The sequence below is a fragment of the Lathamus discolor genome, chromosome 3, assembly GCF_037157495.1.
Source record: "Lathamus discolor isolate bLatDis1 chromosome 3, bLatDis1.hap1, whole genome shotgun sequence".
Classification (NCBI taxonomy): domain Eukaryota; kingdom Metazoa; phylum Chordata; class Aves; order Psittaciformes; family Psittacidae; genus Lathamus; species Lathamus discolor.
Genome location: NC_088886.1, coordinates 89,823,383 through 89,837,073, shown reverse-complemented (window position 1 = coordinate 89,837,073; position 13,691 = coordinate 89,823,383). Strand labels below are relative to the sequence as shown.

The 13,691-nt window shown below is 38.1% G+C and overlaps 1 protein-coding gene across 3 annotated transcripts in view; it reads right to left on the bottom strand.

Annotated features, from left to right (window-relative positions):
- Positions 1 to 13,691, bottom strand: part of STK39 (serine/threonine kinase 39) — a 103,979-nt gene that overhangs the window by 41,001 nt on the left and 49,287 nt on the right. For 2 of the 3 annotated variants that reach the window (XM_065670480.1, XM_065670477.1), the window contains 3 exons: positions 4,655 to 4,777; positions 4,502 to 4,534; positions 2,497 to 2,564 (listed from right to left, as the gene is read on the bottom strand). In XM_065670480.1, the coding sequence (XP_065526552.1) occupies positions 2,497 to 2,564; positions 4,502 to 4,534; positions 4,655 to 4,777 (224 nt within the window). Of the gene's footprint in view, positions 1 to 2,092; positions 2,231 to 2,496; positions 2,565 to 4,501; positions 4,535 to 4,654; positions 4,778 to 13,691 lie in introns of those variants that run through there. The other variant, XM_065670479.1, reaches the window with a different exon arrangement.

Genomic DNA, 13,691 nt, shown 5'->3' with positions numbered 1-13,691 from the left:
CCGGTCTCCAGCCGGACATCGAGCCATTGACCACAATTCTTTGTGTGCGGCCATCCAGCCAGTTCTTTATCCAGCGAGTGGTCCATCCATCAAATTGATATCTCTCCAATTTAGAGAGAAGGATGTCGTGTGGGACAGTGTCAAACGCTTTGCACAAGTCCAGGTAGATGACATCAACTGCTTTACCCTTGTCCATCAATTCTGTAGCCCCATCATAGAAGGCCACCAAATTGGTCAGGCAGGATTTCCCCTTAGTGAAGCCATGCTGGCTGTCACCAACCACCTTGTTGTTTTTCATGTGCCTTAGCATGCTGTCCAGGAGAATGTGCTCCAAGATTTTACCAGGCACAGAGGTGAGACTGACTGGTCTGTAATTCCCCGGGTCTTCCATTTTCCCCTTCTTGAAAATGGGGGTTATATTTCCCTTTTTCCAGTCGTCGGGAACTTCACCTGACTGCCATGATTTTTCAAATATGAAATATAGAGGCATAGGAAGCTTGTAGCCCTCATTCTCAGGTATGTACTTTGTGAATTCCCAGCTAAATGAAAAGTGTTGCTTGGTATACTGCACTCCTATATAACCACCAACTACACACACACATTGTTTATGGGGTAGCTGTGATCCTACTCACATGCTCAGGTTTCCACCAGAAAGAAACCCGAACACACAGCGTAAAGGTGCGTATTTCAGCCCCTCTCCTACCACTAAGGCAAGACACAACCAGAGCTCACGTGGGGCCAGGAGTCTGCACTGCAGAGCAGTCTTCCCTCAAAAGTAGGTCAGCTTAAAGTAACAAAATTTGCTCTGCAAAATTATGCATTAGATTTTGGGGTTTTTTTGTTGCTTGGGTTTTTTTTCCTGAGACACCACCAACAGTGTTCCCAGGCCCAAGACTGCTTTGTTTTGTTTAAAGGAAACTTTATGGTTCCTAAAATTGAAATTATATCTTCCCTCTCTATCAATAACCATCTAAACCTTCATAACTGTCACATATTAATTTAGTTACTACAGATTTGCTTTTAGAGAGGGTAAGAGAAGGGAAGCTTTTCACCGATGAATTAAGAGGATCCTTAACAAGAACAGAAGTTCACCGTGCAAATAAGAATTTGGAAACTCAAGTCTCCTAGGATCAATCTTCCTTCACTTCTGGCCTAAGAGCATAATCCTGACATTTCACTGTACTTGCAGGACTAAAATGTTTGCCCTGTGGATATGCCAACACTGCAAGTAACTGGGTAAAAGCCAATCACTCTGTAGGTTTCATCGTAATTTAAAAATACCCAAAGCACCTCACTAGTACATCTGCACAGCAGTATAAATCAGTCTGTTTCGTAAATGGTTTCATCTACCTGTCCGTCAGCAGAGAGATTAAAAAGAATACTGACAGCATAACTGGGCAGTTATGTAAATTGGACAACTAAACTGATTCCAAATAATATTTAAGTCTTTTCTCTCCCCACAATAAAATTTATTACTCCTCCCTTCAGTAAACAACCTTTGGCAGCCATGCAATATTTTGCAGCTGTCAGTCGAAAAGCAGTCAAAGAAAAGGGAAGATAATAGATTTTGGAACTCGGCACTAGTCCTGTATAGACTTTTTTTTTTTCTGATTACTAACAGGTTTTGATGTTACTTTGTTAAAGCTACTTGCTATGCATAAATTGGCTAAGTTTTTTCTAAAATACTGGTTGTAAATTTGTAAGTATTTTCTATTTGACTTTTTATCTTTTTGTTAGCATAAAACCCCACAACATTTCACTTTTTCCCATAGTAATTGTTAAGCATTTACAACCTTTCATAGAAATCTTGCCAATACAAATTGGATGTAAACAAGTTTTCAAGTGAGTAGCACTAGTAGCACAAGTTTAACTAAGCTAGCAATTTACGGAAAATGGTTTTAAATACATAAAAAGTTATCAAAGCTTCTTCTGAAAAAATATTTTTATCTAAGAATGAGAGCACATAATTAAACAATTCAAATCTTAGTTATAAACTGGTTTTAATTAAAGGCAATCTGACTCGTTTTAACTATGTATAAATTTAAGCCAGATAACATATTTGTATCCATTTCTAAAATATCTGTCACTTCTCCACAGTGGCTGATCAAACTTGCCAGTGAAAAACGTTTTGAGTAGGCAACTTGTAATACAGCTATGGTTTATTTCTGTCAGAGGCTGACTGCTGAAGTGTGAAAGAAACTCATTAAAAACCTCTCACTGTGAGCCTGCACTGCAAGGAAAAAAAGAAAGAAAATACTTAATGAAGGGTACCCTTAGCCTGAAGCCACATTCATATTCTGCTTTTCATGTTACACTATTTAAGTAAGCAATTAAAAGACAGCAATTAGTCACAGAAACACTATTCATACTGGTCATACTGGGAGATTAAAGAGGTTAACACTTATTTTATGCTAATATTATGAAAGTAATGAGGGAGATCAAGAATAATACAGCCAACTAAAAAGAAATACTAAAATAAGTAGAAGAATCTCTTACCTTAATCTTAAGACAAGATTCACTGCACATGGAACTTCACTATATTCGTCACTAACAGCAGGCTGAGACTATTAAAAAAGAAGAAAGTCTTATAAAGGGTGCCAAGGGGTGGGGGGGGAATCCCCCAATACTTGCCATGCTAACAGTCTGAAGTTAACACAGAATATTTTACACATCTTCTAACTCTCAAAAACCTTTTAAACACTTTCAGTAACACAGTCTAAAATATAGCTAATACCAGTAAAACTGCCATATTTCAATTACAGAGATACAAATGATAAGACCTGCATTAAAGCACTGAGTGTAAGAGCTTTTAATCCACCTTGCATCAAAGCTCCAGTAACCTATTAAATAATATGCACACCGTGAAAATACCATGCTACTACTCACATTATTTTTGTGTAACAGTTTTGGTTGTTAAGGAAGTCTTGCATCTACCCATCTGCAAAGAACTAGCAGCATATCAAAGCAGGCATCACAGCTCAGAGAATGTCTTTCACAGAGAAAAATGAGGAATATGGATATCTTTCACACTATCACTCCTCCCTCACACTGTGATACCTTCCCCAGCTCTCAACTAGCATTTCTATGAAGTCTCAAGCAAAAGTGTGTCCTACATACAGCATTGCTCAGTGTCATCTACCTGCTGCGATTTCATACTTGCCATATTGTCACCACTCACAGAAGCCTGTTCAAAGGTTACAGACAACTCCTTCCAAAACAAAGACTTGCATTACAAATTTCATTTGTTTATTTTCCGATAGTTTTCCACATTAAAGCTACTTAAAAAAAAGTGTTACACAAGGTCTTGCATCTATTTTATTATCCATGTATTTGAAACAGAAGTTAATGAATATTTGGAAAATTATTTAGTCACTAAAGGGGGAGTAGACTTTTTTCCTAATCCAATTAAGTTCCTCCTCCTCATCTTGAACTACTACTGTTATTTTTGAATCTGTTATTTCAGTGTACACGAATGTGTAGCCCAAAGACCAACAGACACACACCTACAGTGACTAGCTGCACTTGTCTAGTTCCAAGTCATCTTCTGGAGTGTTTAGGAAAATGGGAAAAAAAATTAACAGAAGATTTCAAGCAGAAGCTTTTTTCTCCTTCATAAACTAAACAGCTCACAATAAAAGAGTTACCTGTATAAACTGCACAACTCTGAAGTTCTAAGACAAAAAGGCTGTCTGGTGAAAGTCCTTTATTTCCCCCCACTCAGCTTACATAAGACATCTCAAACGCTGAAGCGCTGTGTAAACTAATTCTACAACAGTAAGACTAGGGTCATCACAGGAGCTAACAGGACGAAAGCTGGCAGGAAGCTGTTAGTCTTTTAGGAGATTTCTATGACACCAATGAAGATCACAGAATCTAAAATGACAGGTGAAGTGGCAAGGGTCACCCACCCAAGGAACAGACATTTTTAAAACAGCATTTTGGCTGTAAGCCAGTAATCCTATTAAGCAGTTATTTATAGCAGTGATGCTTCCCACAGTCTCAGCACAGGGCCATGAAACTCAGTATGGTATTTTATTCCTCTGAATTAATTTACTATGCCACAGTACTGAACTATTTTACTATATATGGGATGACACATTTTAATTATAAGCTACATGTAGTGATACAAATCCTGAGAATGAAAAATTATTTGGAGATCTTCTGGCTACTCCAATACAGACATTATTACTCTGACAAAAAGACAGCGATTAGTGTGATCCAGTCATGGAGATTCATTAAAACCAGCCAAATTACCTATCTTAACCAATTCTCCTGGGCACAAACATAGTATGGCTTTAAATTTCCTATCCATTTTATCCAGTGTGCTCAAGTTAATTATCACAGGCCCAACTGCATAGCTCTATCCTCACAAGTACTTGCCATACAAGGCTGCAGAACAACATTCCCACCTCAAATCACATTTTTAACAACAGAAATTAAAAGGAAAGCCCTTCACTCAAATACCTGGAAGAAATAAATAAATTGATAAAGACATTTTTACCTCTGTGTTCTCCTCCTCTTTTACTCTTCGCGACTGGAAAACAAATGCAGTGAGATATGAGCTATACAGCTTTATACATTGAAGATCCAGAAATATTAACACTTAACGAGACAGAAAATCTTTCAGAGGGCAAACGGTACAAACAAAAGTTACCTTTTCCTGAGAAACAGCAGCTTTGCCTTCTTCGCTCTTCTCATCCATTTCATCATCGCTCCATTCCCAGTCTCCATCTTCTGTTTTATGGAGGTGACCACTGGAACCCGGTACTCGTCTGACCTTCCAAAATATTACAGGTTTACCATTACGCAGACATCTTTATTCTTTATTGGTGTTCTGGTTAATCAGCAATTCTTTGTTACTTTTTTCCTATAATGCTTTCCTTAGTTTGCTGCAGGAGTCACTGGCATACTGGAATAGTATCTGACCACAGGGATCATCCGTAAGCTAGTGGGAATAGTAAGATATGCAAAATTCATATAGGAAAATGGGTTTTGGATATATTTTATAACTGTTTAAGGTGAAGCTCAGGTAGATGACAGCTGCTTACTATGAATTAACCCTTGACATGAAAGGAAGCTCTACAAGGAAGAGGTTACACAGATAAGGTTGTTCTTGATACACAAGTCTTAAAAACTAATTGTTCTGCTAAAAACCTTTGAAGTATGTAAATGTGTTAAGGATACTTTAGAAGTTATCCTGATTTAAAGCAGCAGCTGTATGCAAACTGAGAAGGCAGGCATGCAACACCAAACTAGTTGGCAAACTGTAGATCAAACAATCTAACAAGGCTTAACAGGAGGATCCAACAGTTGAATCTGAAAATCAGAAACTCTTCTGATGGCAGCTTGCTCTTTTTCAGAGCTTGACAACAAGCCTTGTTTTCCCCCAGATTTTTAGCCTGTTTGAGCAAAGCAAAAGAACATCCAAGAGTTCTTACCACACCTTGGTATACATTTATGAGACCCATGAGATGTGAGCACAGTAAGCAGCAGCCCCACTAGTGTTTAGGTTAGAGTCAGTTTCTCTAATTATTTCACATTACTGATCCAATGTAGAGCTCCCACTGCACAACTTCAAATGCTCCCCAGGACTATAAATTTGTAAAAGCTTAAAGCATATCCTTTTCAATTATGAAAAAGGAAAAAAAAGTTATTCAGGAAAACAGCCTATACATTGGTAAGAGAACGAAAGGAACAAAGCATTAAGTGTTCACAGCACACAAAAGGGAGAACTAACTCGGCAGAAAAACAGTTTCAGGCCAAGAACAACTGCTGCAGAAGACATCTAACAAAAGAACTTTCTAAAAAAGTATTAACTAGATGGTCTTAGCTCAAAATCGTGTACCCTGTCTGCCAGTATCCACAATAACATACAAAAGCCTGGTTCAATTTTGGCTTCACAGGTTCCTGTCTGTGGTGCTTTGATGTATTGCACTGATTAATTTGGTTCTATCATCCTGATGGCTGGTGGCAGTGATGGAAACCCATTCTGCCAGCATGGCGGCCTCACAAAACAGGAAGATGTTAAAAAAAATACCTAATTTCTAGAAAGTTACTGTTTTTTCAATATAATGAAGCTCACAAAGACTAAACTGGTATTAACAGTGCTCTAAACCCCTCCAGTTGCCGCAAACCACAATGCAAGGAGAGATGCAGCATGTGACAGATTCCAGCTGCTTCAAAATCCCATCAGGCATTACTTCAGCAAACTATGCATGGCATAAAACAGTACAGGACACTCAAAGTCTAACACTTGTGAGCTTCCAGAACACTGTGTGATGCAGATATCAATGCAGCTTTTCCAAAGTGGCTTTTCATAAGGAGCTGGGTACTTAAACTATTTCCCTGCTTTTGTTGCCAAGCACAATTTGGAGCTGGCTGGCCTGACATCACAAAAGCAGGAACAAGTATGAATTTAGGAGCCTTCTTTCAAAGCCTTGTGCATACTCAAGCAGGTTAACTTGGTGTCCGCACTCTTTTACCTCCCTTCCTGCACTACCCAAACACCCATCTGCTCCTCTCCCTTCCCTTCTGCACATAGAAGACTGAGCTGAGGTAGAGTGAAGTTTCCAGAAACCCAGTGCATTTCTGTACCTTCTTTGGTCCTTATGATAGTCCTCCATTACATTTCTTCCCTGCACAACCATATTAGTGCCCTACTCAGTTTCTCTCTCTTTTGTATTCATTCGTAACTGAGAAGAGGGGAAACCTATACAGGACACTGGGGAGAATACTCCTACTCCATCACTCAAGGGACAAATTCAGCAGTATTTTCCCTGTTTCCCATACTAGGCTCCTAATGCATCAATTTTAGCTCTAGCTGCCTCAAAGCTCAGTACAAGAAGCTCATGTGTCTTTAGGGAGGAGGAACAAGCAAGAGTCAACAGAAACAGTAGCACAGCAATTTCTTACTCAGCTGCAATCAGCCCAGGCGCAATCAGTGGGCTCTTTCTATCTACATCCTCAAGGATTAGCACAGACACAAGGTAATCTAGCAGGCAATTTGCTTCGTTCTTGTGGATATAATTTATTATCCTTCAAGAAACAGTCCTGGCACAGGCTTTTCTTTAACAGCACAAGCATCTTCCCAACAGCTATACTCAAACCTATGAAAGAACTCAACCACAGCCAAAGCAAGCTCTTGAGACAGACTAGAATAGAATGGTTTACAGACACAATCACACTACATACTGCCCTAATCAAAATCTCTTCTGCATCTGTTTTCAGTTGTTCTGAAGACTTATTCTAACTAGAATAATTTTAATGGAGCTTAATGATGCTGTCAGAGAGTTCTGGGAGAAAGCTTTACTGATGAAGATGGAGTGCATTTCAAGTTTTAAATAGATGGCCTTTTAATAAGCACTAAACACATGGCTCAAGGAAAACAAAGTAAGTTACTCCAAAATAAAATACTGTGTTAAATTATTTTCTTGAAAGGTTTCTGAAGGCAGAAAAACAAAACTTTATACTTCTCCTCTGCTTCCATTAGACTGATTCCCACCAGCACACGTATTCACAGGAGAGAAGTCATCATTTCAGCTAGAGCAAAGTACCCAACCTATTCAACCTTTGAAAATGTGAAGTTGCTGTCTATGACTTTTTTTAAATGGTAGGCGTGCTAACACTTGCTTTACTTAGTGAATTAATTTGCATGATTTTTTATTAAGTGGCTTTACTCAGCCTCAGTTCTGCTAAAAGCAACAAAGCCTCGTGTCTCCAAGGTGCAGGACGGAGCAAGAGTGACGCACCATGTCTGCAAATAAATTCATTGTCTCCTCATTCATCATAAATCCGTATAACTCTGAAATCCCATATTCGATGGAAATATATTAGGTCAAATTTCTGCTGTAATACAAACATAGCATAACAGACTTTATATTAGTATAGCATTGCTTCTCTTTAGATTTTCTAGTGTCTTTTTCAGAGGCACGTTCATTAAGAGGCATATAGGCAGTAACATGTATTACTGTAACATGCAACATTTTAGGAGTGAGCTAGCATTTTACCATATTCAACTCACATTAATAAAGAGCAAAAACACACCAGAAGCAGTAAAAGAATAAAACCTACATTATACAGCTAAAGCTTCTTTGAATTTGGCATAGCCAGAGAACCACTGTAAAGGGCTAAATTAAGACAACTGAGACAATCTAATGGTTTGCTGCCATGGGAGGAGACAATCCCAAGATGTCCATCAGGGCTGCAGTCTACTCACTGTGCCACCAGGGGCTTACCATTAGATTCAACCCATCAGCCTGGGAGAAAAACTAGGCTTTTTTTTTGTCTTCCGAACAAGTTTCTTTGCAAAATTTGTGAGTAAAATGAGCCCATCTTGAGGTCAAATAGTAGACACTGTAAGCAAAGAGGCAGAAACAAAAGGGGCAGTGAAAGAGAAGTTGGATCACCTTGTTTTGGCAGTGGCAACCACTCAGGATCCTCAAAATCATGTACTCAGAACCCCTACAAAGTAGCACCATAACTAGAGTGCATGATCTGCCACACTAAGTCTCCTCAAGCTTTCATTTGTGCTCGTACAGCTGTGCAGACGACCCTATGAACACAATTAGCTTGAAGCCAAATCAGCTTTTAAATTTAGTTGATCATGAGCTAACACGAGCTCTAGAGTCTGCACAAGAAGAGAAGCTGGAATATCACTTTCAATAGTTGCCCCAGTCATCTGTGGTAAAAAGCACTGTAAATTCCCCAAACATGACAGAGACAAGTATGAACAGGGAGCAAATATATATAGACACGGCATACATTTGCCTCCATTGCCTCTTGTGAGCATGCTAGTTTAAGTTCTTTAAACCTGTGACACAATCTTTAGTCATTCCTTCTTGTTTTATTCAGACCAAATACTAGGCCTGCAGTATTAGGCTCAGTATTTTTTCTTTCCTTCCTACAGGCAAACACAATAAACATATTGCTGTTTTTTCAGTGGATATATATATATTTATATACACATATATACACACACACATACACACACACATATATATATATAAAGCCCTTTTCGTAAGTATCTTTGCAGCTCTGAATAAATTGTACCATCAGCATTACATATAAGCACACATTTTGGGGCGGTGGGAAGGGGTGAAATCAAGCTACCTGCTACAAGTGGGGCTTTTTATATGCTACTTTCACATATAAATATCTCTTTTCTTCATGGGGGGGTGAGTGGAGAAGAACATGAATAGCATAATGCTGTTATTTTACATTCTGAAACAGAAACAGTAGCATAGGAAAACATTTTGTAGTGTGGACACATGCTTCACTGGTATCAAATATTTAACTAAAAAGGACAACTTTACTTCAGGAAAAAAATAACCTGGTATTTTTTTTTCATGTTAACATATTATTTGTACTTTCAGAAGGGATGCATCTAGGATAAGCATTTATGCATTGTAGTGACAACTGCAGCGTTTGGAGACCACAGCAGGACAAGAGATATGAATCAGCTATAGGGGACAGCACCCATTGCAATTTTCATACAGTTTATTGGACTACTATCATCTGTAACAGTTTAAGAATGGTCAGAATCCATCCAACCAATAAGTTCCAGCATTAAGAAAGAGTAAGTATGAAGGCAACTATTTTGGCACTTTAGGTATTATCTCAAATTTTAGTAATCCTTTTTTCAAATTACATCTGCTTTATCAAGAAAAAGCCACTTAAAATAACATTATAAGTCCTAAGACCTTTTGATAACCACACATAAAATTAAAGCAATTTTGTCCCTTAAAGAAGCAGATTCTTCTTAAATACTTATCTTTGGCCACCAAACACTTATCTTCTATGCTAGTTTGAGTCCTAGTTTGCTAGGATGCAATTTATCTTCTGCTCTAACCTTTTTTTCCCTGTCTCACAAAACACCATAGAATTAAAGTGAGCACATTTTCATAAAGGTATGCGAAGTAAGTCTACTAAAATCTTCAGAAGATTTTCACACAACCAAGTCTTTTCGACCTTTTTGATTACTCTTGAAATGTTAGTCACGGAGTGTGGTAAAGCTTTTGTCCTTAAAGGCCTAACCAACCTTCAACACAGGGAAGAAAAACCCCACAACTTTCCCAGCAAGTACATTAAGGGACACTCCAACAGGCCTGCGACAAGACAAAAAGAAAAAAGGAACAAAGATAAGCAATCACTGAGTGGCACCAGTACTAGAACTGTTGTGTAGAAATGCATCTTCACCAAGGTGGAAACAAAGACTGAGTTTCTCTAGATGACATTCTTGCCTACTCTGCTGCTTTGATTGCTTCCTTTCAATTTAGAAGAGCAGGTGTGCAACATGCAGAACTATTTTTCTGAAGAATAGTTATATACACACATGTACTGAACTGTAGCCTGTTAAGCACTCGCATTGCACAATACAACAACAGAAATCCGTGCCTCAGGTGTCAAGTATTTGTAGCAAACACATTACTACGGTATGCCCATCGGGAGAGAGAGAGAGGGAAACTATTATCCCATTTTCTCCCATCAAACTGTAGTCCCCTATGGCAAAGCTTACAAATTCATTCCTGTGGCAGTGAGCAGCTACTCTTTCAAATGCTACAACTTGTAAAAGTTAATGAAAAAGCTGCAATGGGCCAACACAAAAATCACTACATATAAACAATGAGGAGAGCTTATGGGGACTTGACAGCCTACATAAACACTCAACTGTTATCTAAAAATAAACTAGATGGCTACTGATGGAAGGTTATAGAAAGCTGTGCTCACCACTGCACAAAGCATTCATCTGCGCTTTCTCAGTAACCTCAGCCTCACTGGGTCACTGCAGGAACCCATGATAAAATTGACAGAAACAGCAGCAGATCCGAAGAAATCACACAGACAGACAGCAATACCATCATGAAGATATGCAGGGAGACAGTGCAATATGATGAATGCCTCAGAGGGCATCTCAAGTCCCACTTAAAGAATCTATTCTATTTCTGACAGAGTTCAACTCCCAGCTCTACTCAACAAGTGTTTTTTGAAATGTCTTCAACAGTACACTTCACAAATATGGGCATTAAGAGTTTTTCTACCCTCAAAATAAAAGTGCTACAGGAAACTAATGTGCATGAACAATGTCAAGTGTATGCAAAACACTGTTCATCCCAACCTCTACTATTACCCTAGGAAGGAAAAGAACTCTCTCAAGACAAGAAGGAATGAAGTTCAAACCATGCTTAACTTGGAGACTTAAAGATGTAACTTAGGAATGAGTACTGCATAGCTCTCAAAGGACACCATACAATGATCAAGAAACAAAGTCCAGACTTTGTGCCTTGTTCACCATCTTCCAATGAGATTAAATGACACTTTACCCTTGAGGTAACAGATAAACTTCTCTCCTTCTGATTTTATTTTACAATCAAGTATAGCATTTCCATCACATGAACTGTCCTTCACAGAATGCACTATCTTCTTCCCAATTATGCTATCAAAATCCTGTTGTTTACATATAGACAATTAAAGTGTCTTCTTTCTAGGTTCCCCTTTTCTTTTTCTGGGGGAATTTTTAAGACTGTAAACATTATTTGGCAACTGCATCCATGGTTTCTGTCATAATGAAATATTGACTACAAATTCATGATTCAGCCTGCTGGAAAAAAAAACATCTCTGCATCTTTGCAGACCTCTATATGCAAGCCTTAAATTGATGGTGGACTTCAGTCCAACTTCCCAATCTCTCTTGTGTCAGTGTTGAAATTGGCAGAAAAATCCAGCAACACAAGAATGGATGCTCGTCCTCAATGGAGATTAGTAATTAGTGCTATAGATAATTGAATTCCGTATACTCATTCAGATCCAGTTTGCTCCAAATTGATGAAAGGTCATTTACCATTTGGTTGGACCACATTAGCCTTCTTAGAAGCAGTGTAAGAAGGGCTGTCTTAAGAGGTACTAGCCTAGGACCAAAATCAATTTCTGAAGTGCTGGATCAATACAGAAGAAAAGGCAAATGGAAGGTAAAAGCAAGTCTTAACACTGTTCCTAGCAAGAATACACAACAGTGATTGTACATGGAATACTATAAATATTTGGAATTTCTTTACTGGTTATCATTTGAGATAGTATTAGAAGACTGATTATCAGAGGCAACATGCTTGCATTTCACTTCAGCAATTACAACATTACAGCAGTTGAGAATATTCTATGTATTTCTGCTGATACCTTGGTTACATGCCTCCCATTTTACGGAAGGAAATAAAGAAGCACACAAATAAAGTGATATATCCAAGGGCACAAAGCAAACCTAAGACAAAGCATGGAACAGAAACAGACTTCCTGCATCTCTACAAAAATAAGGAAAAAGTTCTTTTACATTGCATGTAGTAGCTATACAAAAGCAATTTCGCCATCAGCATTAGTCAAAATACACAGCATCAATTGTCTCAGTAAATATTTCAGAGGGAAAGGGAAACAAGTTAAAACATGCTCAATTCTAATTTGGGTTTTATTGTTGTAAAAACCTAAATGCTCCTTCCAAAATAGCAAGTAAACTGAATCATAACTTTAGCTAATAAAGCAAACAATGAAAGCCTTCAGCCTTACAAAGACAAATTAACACATATTAGAAAACATATTTCACATATATCAGAGGAGCACCAGGGAATAAAAAATGAATTTGAATGGCTAGCATTTAAACTGCACCCAACACAAAAGCAGTTTAGAACATCGTAATCTACAACGAAAAGCAGTTTGCAGGAGGGAAAACTTAACAAGCCAATGCCAACATTACACAGCTGTGGAAGGAAGACATTATGAACATCAGCTACAACAGAGAATGCATGGACAATTTAGTAAAAAGTCATGACTACCACAAAAGTGTTAAGCATATTCCTATTATTGTTGTACATGCTTTGGCTTGTTCAAGTTTATTCCAGTATATACCAGAGGCACAAAGACTTAAGAATAAATTAAGCTGCTGACACAACTATTTGTCCTTGCCCTTTTAAAGTGGGATACAGATAATTTAACATTCCCAGCCAACAATAGCTTTCCAGGAGAATGTCTGCTTAACCAGATCAACAGAGCAACTGTAAATCCGGACTATTAAAGATTAGCCCAAATTAGCCTGACAGAGAGAGAACTCCAGCATCAGAATACAGAAGCTGCCCACATTTCCCAAAGCTTGATGAAAAACAGGCTACTGCGTAAGGAAACAAAACATAAATTATTGTCTTCCAGGCACTGATGTGCTTGTTATATGTAGATGTTAGAGACTGGGGAAAAAAGAATCTATTATTCATCACTGATTCTTTTGCCTCTGCAATCTCCTCACAAGTTTATTTTTGTAGGGTAACAGGGAGGGGAATGATCATTTTCTGAATAATAAAGTCTTTCTAGTTCCTTATTTATAATTGCTCAAAACAGCAAAGAACTGGGCCCACTTAGTATTTTATTTTGGTGTCTAATTTTAAAAAAACATAAAAAGAACATACTGTGAGACACCAGTGCATACACACATACTTGGTACAGCACATGATACAGACCACATGAAAAATCCGTTATTTCAATAAGAGTAATACTATGCATCTATTGTCTTCTTCCTCATTCTACAGGAAAATGACTGAATCAGTAATCTTGCTTTTTCCACCATCTCAATTACATAAACTATTCCTTTATAAGTCTCCAGCAACTCAATATTTAGGCTAGAAACCTGGGCAGATTTAAAATATTTTAAACTCTGCTCC